This window comes from Neltuma alba, unplaced genomic scaffold (genome assembly GCF_004799145.2).
Source record: "Neltuma alba isolate B1F8T4 unplaced genomic scaffold, ASM479914v2 tig00011122_pilon, whole genome shotgun sequence".
NCBI classification, from domain to species: Eukaryota; Viridiplantae; Streptophyta; class Magnoliopsida; order Fabales; family Fabaceae; genus Neltuma; species Neltuma alba.
In genome coordinates, this window is record NW_021635859.1 from 327,432 (window position 1) to 351,631 (window position 24,200).

The 24,200-nt window shown below is 33.3% G+C and overlaps 2 protein-coding genes, 1 long non-coding RNA gene and 1 other non-coding gene across 6 annotated transcripts; 1 reads left to right on the plus strand and 3 right to left on the minus strand.

The window, feature by feature from the left end:
• Positions 1–175: 175 nt before the first annotated feature.
• LOC114761487 (dof zinc finger protein DOF4.6-like) lies at positions 176–2,249 on the minus strand. Of its 3 annotated transcripts, none has more exons than XM_028950858.1 (2): positions 2,102–2,249; positions 176–1,481 (listed from the first exon to the last, which is right to left on the minus strand). In XM_028950858.1, the coding sequence occupies exons 1-2, from the start codon at positions 2,123–2,125 to the stop codon at positions 702–704; spliced, it is 804 nt and encodes a 267-aa protein (XP_028806691.1). In that variant the 5' UTR covers positions 2,126–2,249; the 3' UTR covers positions 176–701. The 3 variants fall into 3 exon arrangements, with proteins under 3 accessions (XP_028806691.1, XP_028806693.1, XP_028806692.1); XM_028950860.1 differs by lacking the exon at positions 2,102–2,249 and adding an exon at positions 1,830–1,857; XM_028950859.1 differs by lacking the exon at positions 2,102–2,249 and adding an exon at positions 1,693–1,823.
• Positions 2,250–7,658: 5,409 nt separating this feature from the next.
• On the minus strand, positions 7,659–8,142 carry LOC114761489 (uncharacterized). Its single transcript, XR_003742160.1, has 2 exons — positions 7,988–8,142; positions 7,659–7,907 (listed from the first exon to the last, which is right to left on the minus strand). It is a non-coding gene; the product is annotated as an uncharacterized LOC114761489 (long non-coding RNA).
• A 598-nt stretch (positions 8,143–8,740) lies between these two features.
• LOC114761486 (uncharacterized) lies at positions 8,741–14,495 on the minus strand. The gene is made up of 8 exons (XM_028950857.1): positions 14,100–14,495; positions 13,173–13,304; positions 12,066–12,189; positions 10,604–11,049; positions 10,277–10,353; positions 10,053–10,188; positions 9,739–9,942; positions 8,741–9,134 (listed from the first exon to the last, which is right to left on the minus strand). The coding sequence occupies exons 1-8, from the start codon at positions 14,493–14,495 to the stop codon at positions 9,075–9,077; spliced, it is 1,575 nt and encodes a 524-aa protein (XP_028806690.1). The 3' UTR covers positions 8,741–9,074.
• A 1,037-nt stretch (positions 14,496–15,532) lies between these two features.
• On the plus strand, positions 15,533–15,604 carry TRNAW-CCA (transfer RNA tryptophan (anticodon CCA)). Its single transcript has one exon. It is a non-coding gene; the product is annotated as a tRNA-Trp (tRNA).
• The last annotated feature ends 8,596 nt before the right edge of the window (positions 15,605–24,200 follow it).

Here is a 24,200-nt window from a genome sequence, read left to right on the forward strand (position 1 = left end):
ATCTACGAAAATTCTATCTCTTCAAACCTGATCGATCATGACAATAATTGCAGCAGAATATATATATATATATATATATATATAAATAGTATTCGTGTAGACTGATGTTGACCCATTTTGGTCTGAGGTTGATGAAGCTCATCAGGAAGTAGCTAGCTAGAGTTCTTGTGTAGGGTAAGCCAAGAATCAAACAAGATATTATATATGGGTTAATCTAAAAGGGAATTATAAGGAAGCTTCCATGTGCATCCACATTAATTCTTCAGGGATCAAATTCTTATCAAACCTAGCTAGAGATCATCACCAAAGCCTTCAAGAGAAAGAACAAATTAAAATGGAATGGATCATTGATGAAGAAGAAGAACCAAAGCAGAAAAAAGCCATGTACCCTATTTGTTAGTGGTTTTCTCTGATGATCACTCCAAAACAGTCACTCACCAAATGATGAAGGAGAAGAAAAAAGTAAGCAAAGTCCAAAAGCACCCACCTTCCTTGTTCACCCTTTTTTTTTCTTTTCTTTTTTTTCCTTTTTACACCTTTCCTCCTCCTCTTATCCTTTTCTAATATACCCGGTAAAAGAAATTCTGAAGTACTATACAGTGTTATGCATGTGAAATGATGAGGTCAATGCATCAGATCGTGAAAACCATGATCATTCCATGTACATATACACTGTAGGATACAAAAGAATTCCTGTTTCTCTACCATGCTCCTCCACCTAACATGCCATTCCAAAACCCACTCGGATCTCCATGGCTTCCTCTAGTATTTTGCTGATCAAACTCATGACTAGGGGTGGTGCTTGGCACGTGCTTCAAATCTTCAATAGGAAACAAGATCCTTGCGCCACCAGCAGAATTACCCAATTGCATTCCCTGATGAAGACCACTTCCAAACCCATTATTCTCAAACCCCTCAAAGCTAAAATTAAGCCCTTGATGATGAGGCTTGAACTCCAAAGGAAACCCATGATGGGCTGAATTACTATTACTGTTATACATCATGCCTCCATCTGATGAAACCGACATGGGCATCAAGGAATTCATCAAACCCCTCGAAGAATTTGAGCTGCCGGAAATCTCAGGTTGTGGAGGGAGTGATGGGGGTGTTGGGTATGCCAGGTTAAGATCCTGGGCTTGATGGATCTTGTTGCTGGTGGGGTTCGGAGGAGAAGGTTCTGGAAGCTTCTTTGGTGCTGCTGAAGAAGATGAAGAAGAAGAAGGTCTCTTGTTTTTTCTGGAACCTCCACCCACAGGAACATTCCTGAGAGAGCCACCTTCAGTCCAATACCTTCTGCAAGTCTTACAGAAGTATCTGGGCTGAGAGAGGCTATAGTTGTTGTAGTAGCAGAATTTGGTGTTGGTTGAATTGCACCGTGGACAGTTCAAGGCTTGATCTTTCTGAGGCCTTGCCTTTTTCTCCAACATAGGAGGCTTTGGATTTGAACCTAATTCCATAGGTTTAACCAATCCAATATTCCCCTGAAAAATTAACAAATATAACAAAATTAATTGAGGATTCCATAAAGATAACAAGACAGGATGATGAGGACAACTAGGCCATAATTAAACTGAACACATATGTAATCTTTAAGGTATGAGAATTAAAATAAGATAGCAGAAGGAGGAAGAGGAGGAGGAAGAAACAAACAAAAATAAAGCAAAACAAAGAATTTTGCTGCTAGTGCTTTACACTTTGACGAGGATTATTTACAACAGCATCAGCTATGGCAATACAAACAAATTAATTCCGTTAGCTTTTCCTGGGTCCTTTTTCATCAGATATGGTAGAAGGAGAAGAAAATAAAGGGAAAAAGAAAGGTGCAGTACTTTCAGTAACAGGGAAAAAAATGAGCGAAAGATCTTAAAAAGACAGCAACAAAAATTGAATTTAGTGGCTGAAACAACATCATCTCATGAAGATTTTGAAAAAAGTTGGGGAAAAGGTAAAACTTCACTCAGAACAACTAGTGATCAAAATAAATCTCAAAACCCAAAGCTTGGGGTATATATTAAAAATATGTTTGAAAATCACAAACCCCAGAAGAAAAATTCATGATTATATGCATGGAAAAAAAACAGAAAAAGGGGGGTCTGTGTACCTGTGCCCACTGAGCTGTGTCCATGGATTAAGAGAGAAAGCGAAAAAAGGAAAAGCAAAGCTATGGAGAGTCTTGAGAGAAAGGAAAAACACCAACTTTTCTAGAGGGATGGTCTTAAAAGCAAGCAAGTGTGTGGAAAGGCTTTGAGGGTTTTGGGATATAGTGGAGGAGTGGCTCCATAATCATGAAGGGAGAGAGGGGCAGAATGGACTTTTCATTAGCCCATGAATTCCTTTCAAACATCACTATATATATATATATATATATATATATATATATATATAAATATGGCCACACACATGGGAAATTAGTGTACATGCATGAAGGCTTGCTGATAAAGCATTAACACAAGTCAACAATATTCTTCGTCTTTGTCTTTGAGCGCAATCCCTTGGTGGATTTAGTCGGTTGTTAATTCTTCTCTATTCTATGACCAGAGAAAACAGCTGCGCCTGATATTCGTTTATTCCATTCTTTTTCATGAAGTAATGTCCAGATCTCAGAACCCTGATTTCCATTTTTATTATTTCATGTGCGGATTATTTGGTATATCTCTATTTCATTTAAATTTAGATTGGTAGACGTTATTTATATGTTTTTTATTCCATTTAAATTTAGATTGATAGTTTTATTATTTATATGCTTTCTTTCAATCTTTTGTTTTCATAACTCTAAACCAATGGTGGTATGATTTTTTTTTTCCCATCTTTCATATATCATTTGTCATTTGATGATGCACAAAATTAACAGAGAGAGGTGGGAAAACAAAAAAAATTAATAGTGTGTGTTGGGGGGGTGTGGGGAATGAGAGGTTCACAAGTGTAAGAAGCTTCTGAAGGTTTTATTTGTAAAATTTGAAAAATAAGAAAGATAAAACAAAAATGAATGCTAATAAAGTATTATACATAATTGAAAAACATTTTTTAAACTATTAAATAAAAATAAAAATATAATATAAACAAATAATGCTGTTTGTGACTTAATTAAGAAGTTAAGTTTATTATAAATTTCATTACATAGATTGATACATTGATATTGTTATACTACCTCCGATCTTTAATATAAGAGCTAATTAACTAACTTGAAAAGATTAAAAAAATTAGTTATGTTAGTTATTTGTAATAAATAGATATTATTTTTCTAAAAATATCCTTACTAATCAAATATATTGATTAGAACTATCATTATTACAAGATTATCTTGAAAAAAATGGATAAATATCAAAGACAAAATGGAGTGCAGTCTTATATTTATGATCAAAATATAAGTTAAATAAATTCTTATATTAAAGACCGGAAGTAATATATTTTAATTTTTGCATAACAAATACAACTTTTTTCTTATTGTGATAAGCACAAGATATATATATCCTTTTATAAAATCCATATGATGAAATTGACCCAGGAAAGAACTTGATTAGGTGTGTCTTAATCATTTTTATTTTTGAATCTGCTGTAGATCAGATTGGGGAGAGATTTAGATCTTTATGGAGTGGGGTCTCAATTGAATAAAAAGTAAGAGAAGGAAAAAGAAAAAGAAAAAGGAGAGACAGAAAAAGAAGAAGGGTCAGTGTAATCATACTCTTAAGTAAAACTATATGATTCAATTAAGAGTCACTGTCATGTTATTATTATGGCTAAGGTACCACACACATACATAAAATATTAAAAAAAATATTAACCACATTATTTATAAACCATAAATATTACAGTTCATCTTAATTACATTTCATGCAAATGTACACCGCATTCGCTATAATTACATGTATAGATATATTTATGATGATGTTTTTTTTCACCTTCATTATTACGTGTGTGTGGGTGTCACATATATATATACATTATATGTACCTTTGTGTCTAAAATATCAAGCGCGTATATAATAATTAATTAAACTTTATTTTTCATATCAAAATAATTAATTCAACTTTCTTTTTTTATATCAAAATAATTAATTCAACTTTCAGTGTCACAAACAGGCAAAAACTTGAAAGCGCCTATGTATAATTAATCAGCTAGGCACGTATATGTATGTACTTTGTCATTCTAACAAAAAATATTAAAAAAATTATTTTTTTACCATGAATATAAAAAATTAGTTAAATTAATTATTTTTTTAGAAATGTATATTAATTTTTCTAAAATATTGTTTTAATTTATTTTTTCCTTCATCATATGCATGCGTGTGCGCAACAAATTAAACACCATACAAAGTTGGCTTAGTTGCTTTATACTCAAGCCGGATGCCCTTCGAAGGAAATACAAATAAATAATTGCAAACATTGACTCTATGTCGTCGAAATTATTGCCCCAAGAAATTTATGTCTCCGTGTTTTTTTCGGCCTCAACGAAAAAGAAAGAAGAAAGAAATTATATGTGGAAACTGTAGAAGTTGACCATGTTCATTTGATTCCCAAGTTGCACCAAGTCAATACTTTTTGGAGGAAATTCCATCCAATTTTGATATATCAGACAAATATGGGCCAACTATTTGAAAAAATAAAAAAAAGATGCTGAAATAAAAAAATTATAAATAAGGACTAGTGATAATATTAATATCGGTTTTGATAATAATAATATAGATTTTGATAATATTTTTTACAAACCAGTTTGTGTGTAATTTTTTTATTTTAGTAGTTTTTTTTTTGGCCATTTCCCCCAACTCTTTTGGAAAAAAAAAATTATCTGAAGTTTGATCTGTCAGAAAGTCTGTCAAATTGTTATGTGCTGCTGCTTTGATGGTGTTCAGTAAACCAATAGTCCTCCGAGTAGAAGCTACTTAATTTAAATTTGAATATGTTAAGAAAAGTAAATAATTATTTAATTTTAATAAATATGACACGGTCCTTTTAAAATATGTACTAATTCTAATATTAGATTATATATTAATTTGTAAGTTAGATTAATTAGTTTAAAAAGAAATGCATAAACATAATAAATAAAATAGATTAAGATTTTATATTAAAATAAAATTAACTCTCTAGGTGACTCTTATATTTAGAATCAGAAAAATAATATATAAATCATTTGCTGATTTTGTGCTAAGACAAAAATTAAGCTAATTAAAATTTGAAAAATTTAACCAAGTTTAATCATTTATATTATTTCTATCCTAAATATAAGATATTAATCGATTTCATTTTTCATGTTAATCGTTTTGTATCAAATTGATTCATCTAAATTATAAACTAATATATAATATAAAATTACATAAAATTTTACAAACATGATATCATGGATGTTAGAATTAAATTTTCATTTAATTTACCAAAATAATTAAAAAGATCTTCGCTTGAAAGGGTTTTTTTGCCCCCCAAAAAAACCAGTTGCGCAAATGCCAACCACGATTCACATTACCGCAACCTTTTACTTGTATATTTTATGGAGGCGTGGAAAGTGTATATTCCTTGAATTTATGATTATTTTTTTAATGAAGTAGAATGAGAAGGATTTTATGGCATTCGAAAGTGAAAGAGAAACGAAAATGACCAAAAAGCGATGTGCGGTTTGCAGAGGAGAACCGCACTGCGATAGAATCGAGTCGAAAGGTCGAGGCGGAGAGTCAAAAGAGGGCAATTGAAGCGGCGGAGGTGGCGGCGGCGAGATGGGGGAGCAGTCAACTTCAGGCGAGGAAGAACACGTGGCAAGAAACCGGGGTGTGCGGGTGGGGGCAGGGGGGTGAAGAGCCGAAGGGGGGGGGGGGGCTCGCTGTTTGGGAATGTGGAAGTGGCAACTCCTAATATCATCTGTGACAGCGAATGCTGTCGGTGAAGTAAGATTCGTAACTCACAGAGAGAGAGAGAGAGAGAGAGAGAGGGTCCCTGTCTTGTCACCTGTCACTTCTAGTTTTGTGCCATACGTGGTTTCTGCTTCACCGTTGGATTTCATTTTTTTCTTATTTTTTAGTATTTTCCTTGTGAAGCCATTCCAAACCTTTTAAATTAAACTATTTTTAAAATTTAAATATTTTTAATTTGATATTACAGTGTGATGAAAGCAGTATGTTAATTAAAATTTTTATGACAAAATAACTTTCCGCGCTTTGAATAAAAAATATTAAACACAATTGGCGGTAATCTCTTTTTGCATTACTTGAAAAACGAATTTGCAGCAAAAAAGAGTGAAAGCATATATCAGTACGGTTCAAACAATTGAAAAGTAAAATTGTCTTCTATGACAATTAAAAGAGTCTCTCATATGCTGTCCTGTGCCTCTGAAGTCACTTTAATGTCAATGACTTATAAACAATGTAACCTTTTTAACCGTTAATGTGTCTTTATATGTTTGGTGGCAGTTTTTTCTGGAGCTAACATTTGGATTATCGAGTGAGGTATGGCAATTTGTGAAATCATCTATCGATTTGATATTATCACACCCGGCAACACAAGAGCCGCATCATATATTGGGGATAAGCTATGCAGTGAGAAAGGGGCAAGTGAAGTAATTTATTATAGCATAATTGATAGATTTTCATGCTCAGCCAAAGTCAATTATAATTAAAAAAATATGTTAAAAAAGTATTTAACATAAAAAATTAATTGTTAGAATTAAGTAAACTCATATATACAGGATTAAGAAATACTATAAAAGGAAGTAGTATTTTCCCATCCCATCTACATCGGATTGCTAATTCTGTATGGTAAGAAATTACTCATAGTAAATGCTGTTTAATAATTTTTTTCAATTTTAATATCAATTCTTATATCTTATTTTTAATATTTCGTACTAAATGGATTTTAATTTATTGTAGTACAATTGATTTTTCTTCTTGATCTGTCAAAGTCAATTATACCCATGGATCAGTTTGGAATGTGAAGGCGAGGCATAGAAATCAAGAAAGTGCTTGGCATTTGACGTTTTGTTAGCTTTGAAAGTACCGTTTATCTAATTATTATTATATAGTTGATTTTAGAAGTAGTTTGGTGTTTTATATATTAACGTCAAAAGTCCATTAGACAATTGACTTGTGGTTTGATACCACCAAGTGAGTAAATATACTTCCTCTTCTTCTAAGATAAAGTTGAGCTTCCCAAAAATCTCAAAACGCCGTTGCTAAAACTCTAGTTTATCAAAACACCTATTATGCTCTCTACGCTGTCTCCCAATCTTTGGTCGGTATTTAATTTAGTTTTTTATAGGGCCGGATTTTCTACGCTATTACAGAACGAAATTCTTTCACCAGTTTGATGCATTCAATATAATCTTTAAATGCTCCACACCATATTATTCATTTTATAAACCGACAAATTCTTGTTGCCTGAGAAATAATTTATTAATTTCTGGAATGATATGATTCGTATGAAATTTCGTATTTGCCAAACCAACAATTAACCAAATCATCAGTATATAATATAAAATTCATAAATCATAAACAATATCACACCTTAACTCAGTCTAGTTATAAAGGGATTCTAACAAATAATAATAATAAAACAGGACATAAACAACTCTGCTTTATTTTCAAAAATGATTGGTGGGTTTCCAATTAGCAAGTTATTGAAATGGTGAGGCCATGCCAAATAAGTAGAAGATAAAAAAGCAGCATAAATCCCTTCTACTTTTCTATCGTATGAACCTTTTTTCTGAAGGATAACCAACCTTGTGTATACCATTACGATTCAGATGAAACTTCCTTCTCAAAAGAAGCATGGCAATTTAAAAATCGCTACGCTTAATGAGAATGGCATTCCACTTATGGGTCTTAACTATCTTTACAAGAAAATGACTTGTTGGTAGGCTGGTCCAACATAAGCGGGGCCACCCACTCGGCAGAATTAACATGCTGCTGACTCAATGTAGAGCGGCTGCTGCAAAACCAATGGGACCCAAAAGGTATTTAAAATCTACCATGTCCTATCTACTCAACATAAACTTCAAGGTTCTTTACCTGGCCAACACCTCGTTCGTTGTTGAGTTTTCCACATATCCACCTGTTTCCTGCTTTTCCTAACAACTAATCCTCGACTAGTTAAAAAATTGCAGCACCAATTACATTGAAGTTTTGTGCTTTAGGATGACCCAGCCCAGCTTCAATTTTAAAATGAATATATATATATATATATATATATATATTTATAGCAGAGAGAAGACTGAACTGCCAGGTAACATACAGACCTGAGTTTTCACGACATGCAATCAAGTCTGAAACCACACTTTTTGGTAAAAGAGAAATAGTGAAATTCAGGCTTTGTTTACATGATGCATAACAACAACTTCCCAAAGAATTTCAGGTCAAGATGATGATTAGCTTGAAACATTCTCTTTTCAAGAATCAGATTATTCCACCATTAAAGCCGTCCAGCCGGGTGCTTTTGTTTCATGTTTACGTACCATGTACCAAATTGCATTATGGGCCACCACAACTCCACAGGGTTAAAAAAAGCAAGCTTATCTACCGCACACCCACTTCTTTCTTCTTGTTTATTTTACGGTTTATAATGTTGATATATTCTTTTCTCGTCAAGAGAACTAGAGGAGAGCGCTTGGGCTGAGACCGAACGATGTAGCATTTCGCAACACTAAGAGGCAAATTAGCAGAAAAGAAAAAGCAACACACCTTAAAAAATTGCACCACCTCAGCCCGTCACATGAGGTGGACGTAGGTTCATCTTCCATCGACCGAATCTGAGTCCATTGGTTATAAGTCGACGCAATCCCATGAAATTGATTTTATGATTCGGACAGAGATTTTCATCACTACACAAAGAAGCGCATGCGAACGCTGCAGCATATTTTAAGATTTCCTACTTTGGCATACAGCTTTTCCCCATTGAAATGAAAGCTTCCACTCAGAAGAATACGCAACATCGAAAGTGGGCCAATCCGTGATCCAACTTGATGTAGAATATAAGATTTACATATATATTACATGAATAAACTGAGACAAATATATTCAAGAAAACAACATTTGCCGTCAAAGGAGTCATGCGATGATGACAGCATCACTCAAGTGCATATCCGCGATGATGTTCCAATTAGTCACTCAACTTGCAAACGTCAATGAACTTCTGTACTGCATTATGGTATTGGGTTCCCTGTAGAAAGGACAGGCACAGTAGGTGCATGTTAGAAAGTTGCCTACAACATCATACATCCATGTACACATGGTAAGAATCCCATAACAAAGAAATACTTTCTAAGCAACACCCCCCGGCGCCCCCCCCCCCCCCCCCAAAAAAAAAAGCCCCGGGGGCACCTCCTCCCTCCCTCACACTCACATATGTTCGGGTTAAACAAATGACTGAAACACATAAGATGTTCACCGAGACAAGATCAGATTCTTTTGGCAAAGCCAAAAAAAAAGAAGAAGAAAGAATCACATTGATTGATCCGTGAGATAGTCCTTTAATATGTTTAAGTAACTGGACTTTGATCCTTCTCACAAAGTGATCCAGAGAAACACAATGCATTCAAAATAGGGAATGCCAAAATGCAAACAATTAAATGTACGCATACAAGTTAAGGAAATCCCTTGATGAATCAAATAAGATTAAAAAAATTGCGCTTGACAACCATCCATGCCATGGAACCATGCTTCTGAAATTACAAATTGACCATCAAATGTCGATGAAAAGAAATTATGTCAAGAAGTGAATAGGAAATCTCAGAAGAAGAAACTGAAATGGTAAAAAGTTGTACCTCCCAATAAAGTTGGTGACAGTCCATACACTGCCAAAACTCTAAATTCTTGTTAAATAGGCAAGAAGGAATTCTTTGAAAACCCTTGGCGGCTTGAATAGCCTCTTCAGTGCTCAGTGGCTTCTGAATAAATCTCCCATTGCACTTTGTGCACCTTGACATCAGCTGATCCTCACTAATTTTCAGTTGAAAAGTTTCGATGACCTAAAATCATAAAAAATAGTGCACAATAACATAAAGCTGTTAAACTAATTAGCAAGTAAAGAATATGTACGTTATCAAACTATTTCGTGGAGTAATTCTAATGAACATACCTCAAGTAGCTGTTCATTTTTCAGAAGACTCCTCACTTTATATATTTGATTTTTTATCAGATATCCATGTCTTAGCAACTTGGCATCTCGTGTCAACAACACTCTTTTGTCTTTGCGTGCTTGCTCTATCAACTCCCTGAAATTAGCAAGATACAATCACAACAGCCTTCTAAACAATAGCAAAGGGCTCGCAGAAGAGAGAATAAACGTACTGTATCTACAACCTTGGTTCAGGTTTCTTTGAATTTGGAATTGCTGCATCTATCCCAACACACCGTAAATGTTTTGCCAAGCCTTCAACCTGAGCAAAGTGAGATCCTATGTTATATTGCTTATTCAGATCCCACATTAAAATAGAACATTCACCACAAAGAAAAATCCACAAACAGATCGAAGTGACAATGCTTACTGATAACTAATAAAGAAACCTTGTTTTTTCTCTCAAGCTCTACTGGTTGATTAACATTTAACAGTATCCTTAAAACCTCTAAAGTCTAAACCCTGAAGAATTTATGAAGGGAACATCCAATGTTCATGATTTCAATGTTTACCATGACATCACAAAGAAACCTTGGACATCCATCTCCTCCAACTGATAGATCCCAAGGAGAGACCCCTTGCCACTCATCAAATTTCTCTAACTGCTTTCCTTTGCAAATCCCATTAGTAGATGACCGCTTTTTTGCCTTTTTCTTTGAGGTCTTTGGCATTTTGTCAGACTCCCTAAGCAGAATCCTCTCACCATATTTTTTCACAATTTTCAACAAAATTTCTTCCATTGGCATGGTACTTTTATATGATGCTTTTGGAATTGTTCCCCCTGGTACAGTTGTTATCCGAGTAACATCAGAATAAGCAGAAGCCTGGACAATGCTCGAAGCTTCACAAAACCTCAGTTTTACAATCTTGTTACTCACATCATGCTGTCTGAAAACCTCTTTCAACCCAAGAGCCGCACTAGGATTAGACAATTCAGCTGTGTTAGCAAGAGAGTTGCCTGCAGCAAAGAGTTCACCAAAGAAATCGATATATGGGCTAGTGGAGAATAACTCAATATATCCTGGGATCAGACTATAAGAAAATCCTTCAGAAAAAGTCCACACATAATTTACATGTATCAATGCACCACATACACATCATGCATGAGAAGAAAAGGAAAAGTAGGCATGTGGTCTGCTGGATTTGACTTCAACTGTATATCATAGCACAAAGAGAAAACCTAATAAAGGACTACAGAAAATGGAAGATGCAGATAGATACAAATGTAATGATAGTTCATTTTATATGGTCTATTATCAGCATCCAGAACTTCAAGATAGCAAAGAGATGAGTTGGCAGACAAACTATCAAATAATCAGTTTTTTTTTTTGTTTGCATCTATTTTTTTTGTCATGCCTCTCCTACTATACATTATCCATCAACCAAACAATGAATTAAAATTTTGAAACAATTATTTCTAAAAATTTTTATATCTAATAATTATGACAATTCAGACGCAGGGTTCTAATCACTTTCCTTGGCAACCGTGGAAGCAGAAATGAGAAACTACTCTGTACTAAATCATGCTTAAGTCAAGATTTGAAAAAACAGATAACTCCACAACTTTGCACAAGAATTCCAAGAAGCACAAGGTAACTCAGTTACCAAGGCAAAGCAAGCATTTCTGACATCTGATGCAACTCCAGACAAGGCATAAAACTAAACACAATCCATGATTCTGGTGATATGATATGCTAGAATAAGTAATGAAATATATTTCTTGGTTGCTGCTCCCAGAAACCATGCATGAATAGATTATTTCAAAGGAACAAGCTTAAAAATAGACCCACTAAACCAAGCTTAAAGATAAAACACTCATGCATAAAGCCCAGTAAATTATTTCAAAGGAACAATAGTCATGAAAAGAAAAAAGAAATTCTTTGATGCCATCCTGTAAACAATGCAATGCCAGAGTTGCAGACTTGTAAATTTGTTCCAAGTTATTCTTTGCATAAAACTTCAAGCTTGACAAACCTTCTTTCAAAATCTTTTCCCTGAAGACATTGAATATTTCAAGCAAGCAATGAGCATCCAAGGCTGCATATGTTATCTGTTCTTCTGTAAGAGGACGACACGACCAATCACTACATTGAAGTTCCTAAAGATGATACAATTTCCGTTAACAAAAAATAGTAATTGAATAGTTCATTTGAACAGAGAGTGGAAACTGAAAATACAAGGGAATGCAACACATCTTTGTATAAAGTATAAACAAGAGTTGCCCTGATGATCTTCTACTGCTGACAGAAATCCTGTATCTATTAAAATGCAAAAATATGGACAATTATGTCTTTTACTGTATTTAGATCGTTTACAATATCGATTTTGTGCTTGTAGTACTTATTTTGATGTCAGAGTAACTGATTTCTTCGAAATCGGCTTTACAAAGTTATGATATTCTGATAGATATAATCCTGCAAATAGGAGAACGTCCATGTTTCAATTAGAAAGCACACAAGGAACAATATTAATGTCCTAAATAAAATACACCTATCACTTCTACATGAACACAGTCTGATAATGTTGATGTAGGACGACATGTTTGATGGTAAGTAGAACTAAGACTCAACAATTGATCATTTTGAAGCTAAAAGTTACTACATCATTGGACTGAACCCAGTGAATAAGGAATGATATGGTCATAATGCAAAATATATACACACACTACACCTCATCCATTAATTGATTGTAATAGAAAACAGGATAGAAAGAACAGTGTAAAATGGTTAAACTTTTTACGTAAGGAAGAAAAAGAAGAAGGAAGGCTGGAAAAGATATGGATGGAGATGAAGCAGATACCAGAAAATCAATTTACATAATGATATAAGGAAAATCCCAAGCATCAAGATTAAGTCTTGGTTGAGCATGAAGAATAAAGGAAAGACAAAATGTCACACTGTAACTTATTTAAAGCTTAGTTTTTCCTGGAGAATATGATTCAAGAATACACTTTCATTCCAATGTGAAAAAATATCAGAGACATTGGACCCACAAGTCACACCATACAGAACCATATCAATGTATTTGATGGAAAGCCAAAAGGTGAGCATGAAGTAAGGTAAATTAGTTTACGAAGCAAACCTTTGAGAGAGGAAAGCCCAATACTTCTCCACAAATAGTTGATAAACTTTTAATTTGTTTTGATATGCTCCTCCCATGTTTCTTATGCTGCAGGTGATTGTATACGCTAGCAATATCCACATATGGATCAACCTATTCACGATTAAACATGAAATATAAGCACAAATCGTCCATAGAAAGTGTCCATATAAATTTCAACCACAGATAACACAAGCTTATACGTATATCTGATACCAAAAATCCACTGGTTTCGTCCTTCTTAAAGGCATATAGCCTACCTCATGTTCCATTTTCATCATTCTTACATAGATAGTAACAGCAACTTCAGAAGAGACAGAAATGAGCAGGGAATAAAGGCAAGTTATGTCACTTAATATGAAAACGCATCACTTTCGCCTCGTTTAATATTAGAAGAGTCACTCATCTCTTGACATAACTTCTACGAAGAAGCAAGTCAGCTTGACCTTTGTGTCATTATCATTCCCGAATGAACAAAATTTTATAGCATTAAATGTGGCAACTTCTAATTCAAATTCAAATTCTGAGACTAAATATTTTTTCATTACTTGATAGAAAATGTCATTCGATATGCAGTTTCTAATTACAGACATTAAAGGTTGCAAAGACTGGCCAACTGGCCGGAAAATTGTTGTCCATTTAGTATCCAATAGATTGATTCAGCTCAGAAAGCATTCGACGGCTGTATCTGTAATAATCCAAGCCATAGTGATCGACAAAAATACCCATCATTCGTACTTATATCTTCAAACTGGCATGTCACAGAAAACTAAACGTGTTCATCAAAACATGAACGCAAAAGTGAGGTCAGCCGAAGTTCAAGATAAGAACAGAAGAAAACATTCATAGTTTCAGCTATCAGTATCATAAGTTTCCCGCATTTTCTCGGAAACTAAACAAACTGCTAACCTCATCAAAACCAGGATCGCAGCCTTGGGAACAGAAAGTGGAGGAGAGATATATTAAATCCTGCTTAAACCTGAATCCTAGCTTCAAGATATCAGGAGAGGCAAGTAAATTCCTCAGCGATTCCCATAGCAAGGACAAAGGAATTGAGAACAGGTCCAGCAGAAAAACCACCGAGTCTCCGGACCCAACGTCTCCAAGCCCAGAGTTGAGTTGGCAGGCGATTTGAAGAAGGGAAACAGTGGGGAAGGATGTTTGGTGCGCTCGAATGGGCTTCCACTCTGCGTCGAGTCCGACGAGTGACGTCCGAGTCAATGCCTGATTCAGAAGAGCGAACTCGGGCGAGTCGCCGGAGGAGACCAGGTGGACCTTGAGAGGCTTCCGGCTTTGGGCATCCATTATGACCCCAGAAAAAATGAGAAGGCAATGTTTCTCCCTAGTCAAATAACGTTTGTGTTTCGTTGGCCAAAATAATAAATTAATAATAATAATAATAACGCATTTGCCTCTTTTTCCCGTTGACACAGGCTCTCTTGTGTTGTTCAAGCACTGCGGATAACTAAAAAAAAAAAAATACAACCAAATCCTATAAAAGAAAAATAATCATTAAAAAATCTCAATAACAACAACAGTCTATAATAACAATTCTTATAGTGAGAATGACAACTTCTGTGATTTTTTTTTTTTTGAGACCTTGTTGAAATTGTAATTCTCCCATAACTAAACGTGAGTTTAAAAGCTTATATTTTTCTTTTATCGCATATCTTTTTGTTGAGAATAATTCTAATTGAGACACTGCTAATAAGTAAACATGAACATTTCTATTATTTTGCCCCACTTCACTAGTTAATGTGTTTACTTTTCTCACAATGGGCTTCACAAAGCCCACTTATTTGGGCCCACATTCGGCCCAGGGAAGCGAGAAAGTAAGGGATTTGAACAGGCCTTTCCTTGAGCCCACCCATTGGATGCCTTTCATGGGCTTGCGAAGCTAACTTGTAAATAATAACCCAACAAAAAACAGAGAGTCTAACCATATTCAATATATGCAATTAAAGTGCCAGGAGATCAACAAGAAGCTAAAGAGTGAGATGATAAACGGTATCATCCCTGTAAGAAAGAAAATATAAATTTAAATCCCAAAAAAAATACTTGTTAAAGAGGATTTTAATTTAACGCTTCCAGTCTGACAAAGATTAGTCTCAAACTCAAAATGATTTAAGAATATTCTAACTGAGTTATGCAAAAAAAAAAATGCAAGGAGATCATTTATCATGAGAAAATCAAGAGAAATATCTTATGATTCTTCCATGAATAATATATCTTACAATCAAAGTACTCAGATTATTTTGATTTTGAAAAAAGACAGTAGTAGCGGTGTCAAAAACTTGAAAAAATTACTAAGTAGATTTACAAGGAGCCAAAGCACCAGCAGCGGATCCGTGGCGCAATGGTAGCGCGTCTGACTCCAGATCAGAAGGTTGCGTGTTCGATTCACGTCGGGTTCAAATCCCCGATCCGTAAGCTACCAACGGATTTTCCTTTTTTTTTATTCATTTTCCCCTCACAGTCAATACAAGGTGGTCTCATTATTTTGCAAGCTGGGTTTGTCAATAAATTGGATGAGTTAAATTTGGAAGTGATGCAATAAATTGTGTTTTTGGGAGAAGAGAAATGTGTAGTTGTTTCCAGCGAAGCGGAATAGCTAAGGCACGAGAAAGAGAGACGACATAACACTACTCATCCTCACCGATATACTACAATCAATGTATCCACTATGCAATCCAATCATGGCCATCACTTGTGTCTCTATCTCTGGTCTCTCTCTCCCGCTGTCCGTTTCACCTCTCAAAATGCTTCAGAACCCAAAGTTGACGCCACCCTCCAATCCATTCAATTTCCCTTTCCTTTATTTATTTCTTTCTTTCTTTCTTTTTGTGGGTTCATGAAACGGATTGTATTATTACTATCATTACGATCACACCCATCCATCATATTTGCCAACAAACAAAACAGAAGAACAAGACAAACAGAAAAGGGGCCAAATCCAGTGCAAAATTTTCAATGCACAAGTCCCATCCTGCATTTGGACGCAACTTGAGAGCGAGTGAGTTTTGTAGGAATGCAGCTAAAACGACTGACAAAAGGAACGCAGAAACAAACATAGTTTCTTCCTTTCGGCTCATGATTATTGATCCACTTCTCAGGACCACACTCTGTCTCCTAACCCACCCCAAAAAAACACTTCACACCCTCTACCCCTCTGTCCTAAATTTCATATAGCTTGGTCCACCCTGCCACAATAACTAATTTAGCCATACAGCAGCTGGCAAAAGCAAGAATCATCCACCGTCTGATCTCGATCCAACGCTGATCCCAACCTCCCACAGGACCAGACGTTGCAGAGGTGGTCCTAGGAGACTTGAGAGAGTATAATAGATGAGTGAATGGGTTTGTAGAAGAAGAGTGAAGTGTACTTGGTTTTTGCAAAGTCTAGCCAGCCACACAGGTTGTATCTGCTGTGCCCAGGATTTGTTATCAGATCTCTGCGTGTGCGTGATGGCTCTCTCTCTCTCAAAATTAAAAGCAGCGTCCTTTCTTTTTTTCTCAGTCTCTCTCTTGGTTTTTTGTGGCCTTCTAGGGACCATCCCTTGACTCTCAGACAAGTGAAGTAACCACACTGGTTTTTATTCAAACAGAAAAAAGAAAAGAAAAGGCGCCAAGAAATTTTAATTCCAGTTAATTAGAGAAGGAAATTGAGAAATTGCTATATGTCGTATGTTGTGATGAATTGGGGTTGGATTGAGGATTGAGGCAATTATTATTATTATTATTATTAGTATTAGTATTAGTATTAGTATGATGATGATGATGAGGGAAGGGGGGAATAGGGGTGAGCGCATGACATAGGATGTAAGTGATGCGACGAAATGGGAGATGCTATTAAAGGGCACAGTGATGGGAGAAAGTTAAAAGGGGGATTGTAATTATTGTGATTATTATTTATTTTAATTCTTACCAATCATCTGTGGGGATGTAATGGCGTCACAGCCCGCCGCATACTTTTCAAACATTTGCCTTACAAAAGCCCGTACATTTATGGCCCATTCAGTTATTTTGCAGAAAAAGTGATATCTTCTCGTAATTATGTTCATTCCCGAATCAACGAGATTAGGTCCAGTAAAAAAAATTAATCCCTCGTAACGTGATAAATTAAAATTTTAATTCTTACTGAGAGAAGTACCTACATTTAGTGCTAAACAGTACTTCGAATAGAACTATTTTAAGTAGGAGGATAGCTATGCTTTAGTAAAAAAAAATTGTGGAAAATACAATTTTTAAAAAAAGAATTATCAGTCATAGTATATAATTAGCATGGGTTACTATATATTTTACAATTTATAGTAATATTCTGGTATTATAGATTAAAGACTTCTATTTTAAACAGCAGATAATAATTTGGACGGTGGTGGGTTACCTATGCGAAGGGGGGGTCAAATGAGAGTAGATTTCTCAGCTCCGAGAAACAACATATCAAAGTTGCACAATTAGCCTACATTATAACCAATAATTGAGAGAAAGAAGCTGGAATTATAAAGACAAATTACATGGACGGATTATAACATACGTATTTATGAAACTGGCAAGGAATGAGTGGTGGACACTGGGCTCTTGACTATACATTTTTCCTGGTAGTAAATACAAAAATTAGATAAAAGATTTATTTTGATCTCCTATCCACCCAATTTCTTAAATTTATAATTTTTTTTAAATGTCCATATAAACTACACACAGCAAAGCAACTTTTTATTAAAGAGAAGTTATAATCTGCATGACTAGAAAAAATATTATAAATAAATCAAGACATCTGTCTTATAAATAACTAGTTTAATTAATTTTTAAAATTTATAAATTAATCATCTAATTTTTATATTATAACAATTTAATTAATTTTTTAAAGTTTATAAATTAATTAATTCTAGTTGTTATATTAAAACAAAGAGAGAGTAACATGTATAGAGGGGACCAAATAAACTAGGGACATACAAAAACCTGATAGTCCAATCTAGTTCACTCCAACTCGAGGTAGTTCGGCTCGGACCAATGCACTCCAAATACAAGCTGGACTAGGTTCTAGACCAAGTGATCAGACTACCTAGGCTGGTCCGGTTAGGTCCGATTGAATTTTTTATTTTTAATAATTTGAAATTTATATGTTACTTCTAATTGTTTTTAATGTTGTTAGAAATTATTATGTATTTATTATTAAGTCTTAATGTTTTAAGATGAGTTTTATATGATTATAGGTATTTTTTATTGTCTTAGTTGAATTTGTCATATTGAAATCATGCTTCTCACGAAGAAAAAAATTTAAAGAAAAATAAAAAATTATAGTCCCAGACTAACTGAACCAATCTACTAGTCTAGTGAATCAAGTCCAGCCCAACCCGATCTTGAGTTACTACTGGACTAAACCACATTACAGACTATCAAGCTTAACCTAACAAAAAATCAGACAAGATTTCAAGTTAAGTTTTGGTATCGTCCAATCCAATCTACTTATTATGCAAACCTAAAATAAACTAGGAAAAATTGCAAAAAAGATCATATAATTAGAAAAATTATAAATAGGGACTCATGATAATATTATTATGGATTTTGACAATAATTTTTATGAATCAATCCCTATATATAATTATTCAAATTCTACAATTTTTTTCCGATTTTTCCAATAAACTGTTATAGAAAGACAGAGGGGGCGTGAATATGTTTGAAAAAAGAGATTACAGAGCCGTGGTACTACGGATACGTGAGGCCCGCAACTCAACGTCACCATGACACCATCCCTGTCACAACACACCCCCACGTCCCCACTCCCCACATTGTTTTTCGCATGCTTTCAACCACGTTCCTTTCTTTCGCTCTCTATCCCCATACCTTCTTATGTACTCATATTTAATCCTGTTCAATTTAAAACCAAAATAATAATTTAATATTTTTAAAAAATTGGACTCTCAGACTTACTCTAAACTGAAGAAAAAAAAAAGAAGGAATCAATTATTTTTCTAAGTTGATGTCGTGCGCAATACAAACTCTGAGTGAATTAAAAAAAATTATTAAGTTAGTTATTTATAATGAATAGGTGTTATATTTTCTATAATACATTTACTAATTATATTTATTAGTTATAATTACCATTTGCTAAAATATTTGAGATGTGTAACTACTATAATAATTATCTAAAAAAAACAGATAAATATAAAAAATAAAATAAATTGAAATATCATACTTATAAGTAAATTGAATATTAAACTAATTCTTATATTAATAATAGAACGTAATAGATAGACAAAGAAAAATGTCCCCAAACGAAACACATCCCCCAATCACTGCATATCATCAGTGTCTCTATCTTTGTAGTGTCCTGCGTGAATTAACCATCAAGCTGTGGCTACCATCCCATTCCTGATTTGACGTTCAATGTGTCCCCACATCGTCTAAACATGATCAAACAAGACAGCTCCCTCCTTATATATATTGCAGCCATACTCAGGGGACTCGGAATACAACCTCTCACATTATTTGAAAATGAAGTACCCTTCAACCTAAAACGAAAGGGCAAAGATATAATATATCATCACCTGAAATTAACTCTTCACTACTTGATATTCCTATTACTCGAATAAAATTAAATAAAACATAAAAATAAGGAATACATGAAAAACGTGCCCAGGCAACAATGGAAGCTGGAGTTGTTGGGTGATTGAATTTTTTCAGAATATATATGTAGCTAATGACGATGATGTTGTTGTACGAAGGATCCAATCCTAAATCATGGGTTATAGATAGTGCTTGTTCAGATGTTCTATCCCATCAAGCCCTTGACAGGTTAAAAACAATTTGTCTGAGAGTAGGTGTTATGGGTTCATGTCAACTTTTTATTTATTTATCTATTTATTAATTTTTTTTTCTGGGTGGGAGTGTGACAGCAGCCCAGTAGGAAGAGAACAGAACAGCCTCAGAAAGAAGAAGGAGAAGGGAAAAATAAGGTCACGTCTTGGTAATTAGCATGGAATATGAAGGTATCTGCTTGTCCTGATTCACGCAAGGAATTTTTAATTTCAATCAAAACCTGATTTCAGATTACGTTGATCCGATCGATCCTCTCCAAATAATGAGTGTTCAATAGGGTATTAATGTGACAAATTTTATGTCCCCTTTCACTTTCATTTTTAATTATCATCGGATTTTTATTTGCTGTAATCCATTTCGGTGTTCAGATAAATATCTATATCTATATACACAGTTCTGTTTGCCTTTTGTTTTTCGCTGTGAATAGCTGTGAAATATCGTTCCTGTTAATCATTCATTTTGGACGACAAAAAATAAAGTACTCTTCCGGTTATTAATATAATATCTGTTTAACTAATTTGATTAGATTAAAAAAAGTTAGATAAGTTAGTTAATTATAAGAAATATGAAATATTTTTTCTAAAATATTATAATCATCTTCTTTAATATTCTCCTTCCCTCTTTTACTTGATTATGGTTGAGAAAATATCCATAAAAATAATTTAAAAAATATTGATAAATATGATAAATAAGTTTTATATTTAATATTAAAATCAATTTAATAATTAGGTCTTATATTAAAAAGCAGAAGAGGAATATTTTCTTTGTTCAACCATACCTTCGAGCAGCTTTAAACTCTATATGCTCGCACTTCTGGCTTTTTATAGGCTCGGTCAAGATTCCTTAGAAGTTATTTCTACTGGTTGTTTACTGAGAAGAACTTCGCACGCTCCTATGAGTTATGACTTAATATCCTATCGACTAAATTAACATTTATTGGTTTACGATATTATGAAAACTTATTGGCTTGGCTGTGAAATATCGTTCCTGTTAATCATTCATTTTGGACGACAAAAAAATAAGGCAATATTTTCTCTGTTCAACAATACCTGCGATCGAGCAGCTTTAAATTGTACATACTACCTCTTCTGATTCTTAATATAAGAGCTAGTTAACTAATTTTAATATATTAAAAAAATTAGTTAGATTAGTTACTAGTAATAAATATATGAAGTATTTCCTAAAATATGTTACTAATTAAGTGTATTGGTTACGGCTGTTATTATTATAAAGACTATCTTTAAAAAAAATGAATCAATATGAGAGATAAATTGGAGTGAAGTCTTATATTTATAACCAAAATAAAAGTCAAACGAGCTTTTATATTAAGGACCGAAGGTAGTACTATATAGTTGCTCTTCTGACTTTTCACAGTCTCGGTCAAAATTCCTTAGAAGTTATTCCTACATGATGTTTAGTAATAAGAGATTTTTACGATCTTATGAGTTATGAATTAATATTTTATTGACTAAATTAACATTGATTGGCTCTTTATTTATTTTTATTCTTATGATACTCCTCCGATCCTTAATATAAGACCTATTTAACGAATTTGATTAGATTAAGGAAGTTAGGTAAGTTAGTTAGTTATAAGAAATGTGACACGTTTTTCCTAAAATACCATAATCATCTTTCTTAATACTCTATCTTCTTGTTCTACTTAATTATAGTTGAGGGAGTATCCATAGAGGTAATTTAGAAAAAAATGATAAATATGATGAATGGATATTATATTTAGGACTAAAACTAACTCAACAATTATGTTCTATATTAAAAACTATAAGAGTATGATGAAAACCTTATTGGTTTTATAATGTCATTTTGCTATTTCAACAAAAAAAATCATTTTGAGAACTAGTATTAGCGAGGATGGCCATGGAAAATAAATACAAGCAGGCAAAATTTTCTTATCTGATTTCATTGTCGCTTTTTTCCTTAAAAAAACTTAGAGATGTCAAAGACTTTTTTTTTTAAGTACTCCTCCGGTCCTAATTATAAGACCCAATTGACTTATTTGAGGAGATTAAGGAAGTAAGTTAAGTTGGTTATTTATAATAAATAAGTGATGTTATTTCTAAAATATCCTTGCTAATTAAGTATATTGGCTAAAACTATCATTATTAGAAGAATTATCTTGAAAAAAAATGCATAAATATAAGAGAGAAAATGGATTGGGTCTTATAATTAGGACCAAATAAAAAGTCAAATTGGGTCTTATAATAAGGACCGGATGAGTATTATTCTTTTTTGATGTGTGGATGGGACTGAATGTCCAAATCTACCGAACTTTCCAGAGGAAATAGAATTAAATTAATAAAGAATCATGCAAGAATTATGACGGGGAGTCGGGGGTAGACGAGTGACCCAGAAAGTGAGTTCTCTTTCGATTTTAAAAAATAAAATCATTTAAACAAATGCACAGAGATTTAAAAAAAAGCTATTAAATAATACAATTAAATTTCTAGAGAACTATAATTATTTTTTATTGAGCCGGATCAATTATTTATCATTTTCATTTTTTTTTTCATTTTTCCATATAATCAAAATCAAGTGCATCGTTTCGTTGGCGATGCAGGGGTCCCCCATCCCTGATCCCACTTTTTTATTGTTTTCTTTTCCCAAATTTAATTATATTATTCTGAGCGAGAAACAGAAAACTCATCATAATAAGTGAGCAAGTTCACCATGTTCTAATTTACTTCACATTTATAGTATGTGAGATAAAATTCTTCAGAACATGTCTTTAGTGCCATTAATTAATAATTAGCTGATCATAAGAAGTGCCAGAAAAAAAAAAAGGAAGGCCTCAGCAAACTCTACATGAGTATATAATTTAAATGCATACATGCATGGTTTGAACTTTGAAAAAGTATTCAAGGATTTATATTTTTAGAAATGTCACCTCAGTAAATACTAACAATGACAAATTTCATTATATACATTATTTTAATCTAAAAATTGTCATTTTGTACAAAATCCCGCGCCCATTATTTGTCAACTTCAGGTGTAATTATCATAAATATCAATACTTTATAAAAGTCTGATTTGATATTATATATTTTTCTGAAAAAAACATCTGTGCTTCGTGATCACTAGTTCAGTCCGCAATTATTTTCCAGATGCATCTGGACGATAGAGACACCTATGTAACTCTATTTTTCGTGATGGCCAAAATAAGTAATTTTAGAATACAACCATATAATGAAGATTTTACAGTTTTTTGTGTCGATTTTGTCATTTACAATATATAGCAAAAAGAGTTGTGTCCGTACGTCGGCAATTTTGCTATTTACTGCTTCTTTCGTTCTTTCTTTATTTTTACCCTTTTTGCCTCCGAAAATTGTGGACTGAAATTTCTAGATCAAGGACGTTCAATTTATGAACCATGATTAACCCTTAACTTATTGTCCGAGAAAATCTTAAATCATACTACTCCCGTTCTTTATTATAAGAACTTGTTTAAACTTTAATTTGATTCTAAATAGAAGATCCAAATTTACTTTGTTTTTAATATTTATTTATTTTTAAAAAATAGTCTCTGTAGTGGTTGTATATATTAAAAATTTTATCAAATAGTAATTTTAGCTAATATACATGATTAGTAAAGGTATTCTAGAAAAAAATACCTATTTATAGTAAATAACTAACTTAACTAGTTTTCTTAATCTTTCCAAATTAATCAATTGGATCTTATATTAAGGACCAGAGCTGGTACTAAATAAAAACAATAAAAAGATTACTTGCACGCCAGAAATTAAAATATATATATATATATATATGTGTGTGTGTGTGTGTGCGCGCAAAGAGGTCCCCAAGAAATCCATAATTACCAATCAAATTTGACAATTTATATTTACAAGCACTCAAGTAGTCAAACTTTCATATTTATAAGTAGTGACAGCTTATTTAATATTTATGATTCAAACTTAAAAAAATTTAAAAAAAAAGAGTAAAAATTTTGGACTTTTTTATATGTAATATTTTTTCACATCAGAGTTATGAATAATTTTTCTTGAGAAAACATAGTTTGTTAACTCTGTGTATTCAATTATTATAATTACTTTTAAAAAAAGTGCGGGAGTGTGGGTTTATAAAAGGAAATAATTGGCATTCCAATACTTTTTGTACGTTGATTTCTATTAATAATTAATAATCGTAGGTAGTCATGATCAATTGATGTAATAATTGATC

Excerpts from the sequence above, each read along its gene's own strand:
- LOC114761487 (XM_028950858.1), bottom strand. The coding sequence starts at position 2,125 with ATGGACACAGCTCAGTGGGCACAG. Across the intron at positions 1,482-2,101 it reads ACACAGCTCAGTGGGCACAG|GGGAATATTGGATTGGTTAA; the intron begins GTACACAGACCC and ends TTAATTTTTCAG.
- LOC114761486 (XM_028950857.1), bottom strand. The coding sequence starts at position 14,495 with ATGGATGCCCAAAGCCGGAAGCCTCTCAAGGTCCACCTGGTCTCCTCC. Across the intron at positions 12,190-13,172 it reads TGGGCTTTCCTCTCTCAAAG|GAACTTCAATGTAGTGATTG; the intron begins GTTTGCTTCGTA and ends TATCATCTTTAG. Across the intron at positions 9,135-9,738 it reads GTCACCAACTTTATTGGGAG|GGAACCCAATACCATAATGC; the intron begins GTACAACTTTTT and ends TCCTTTCTACAG.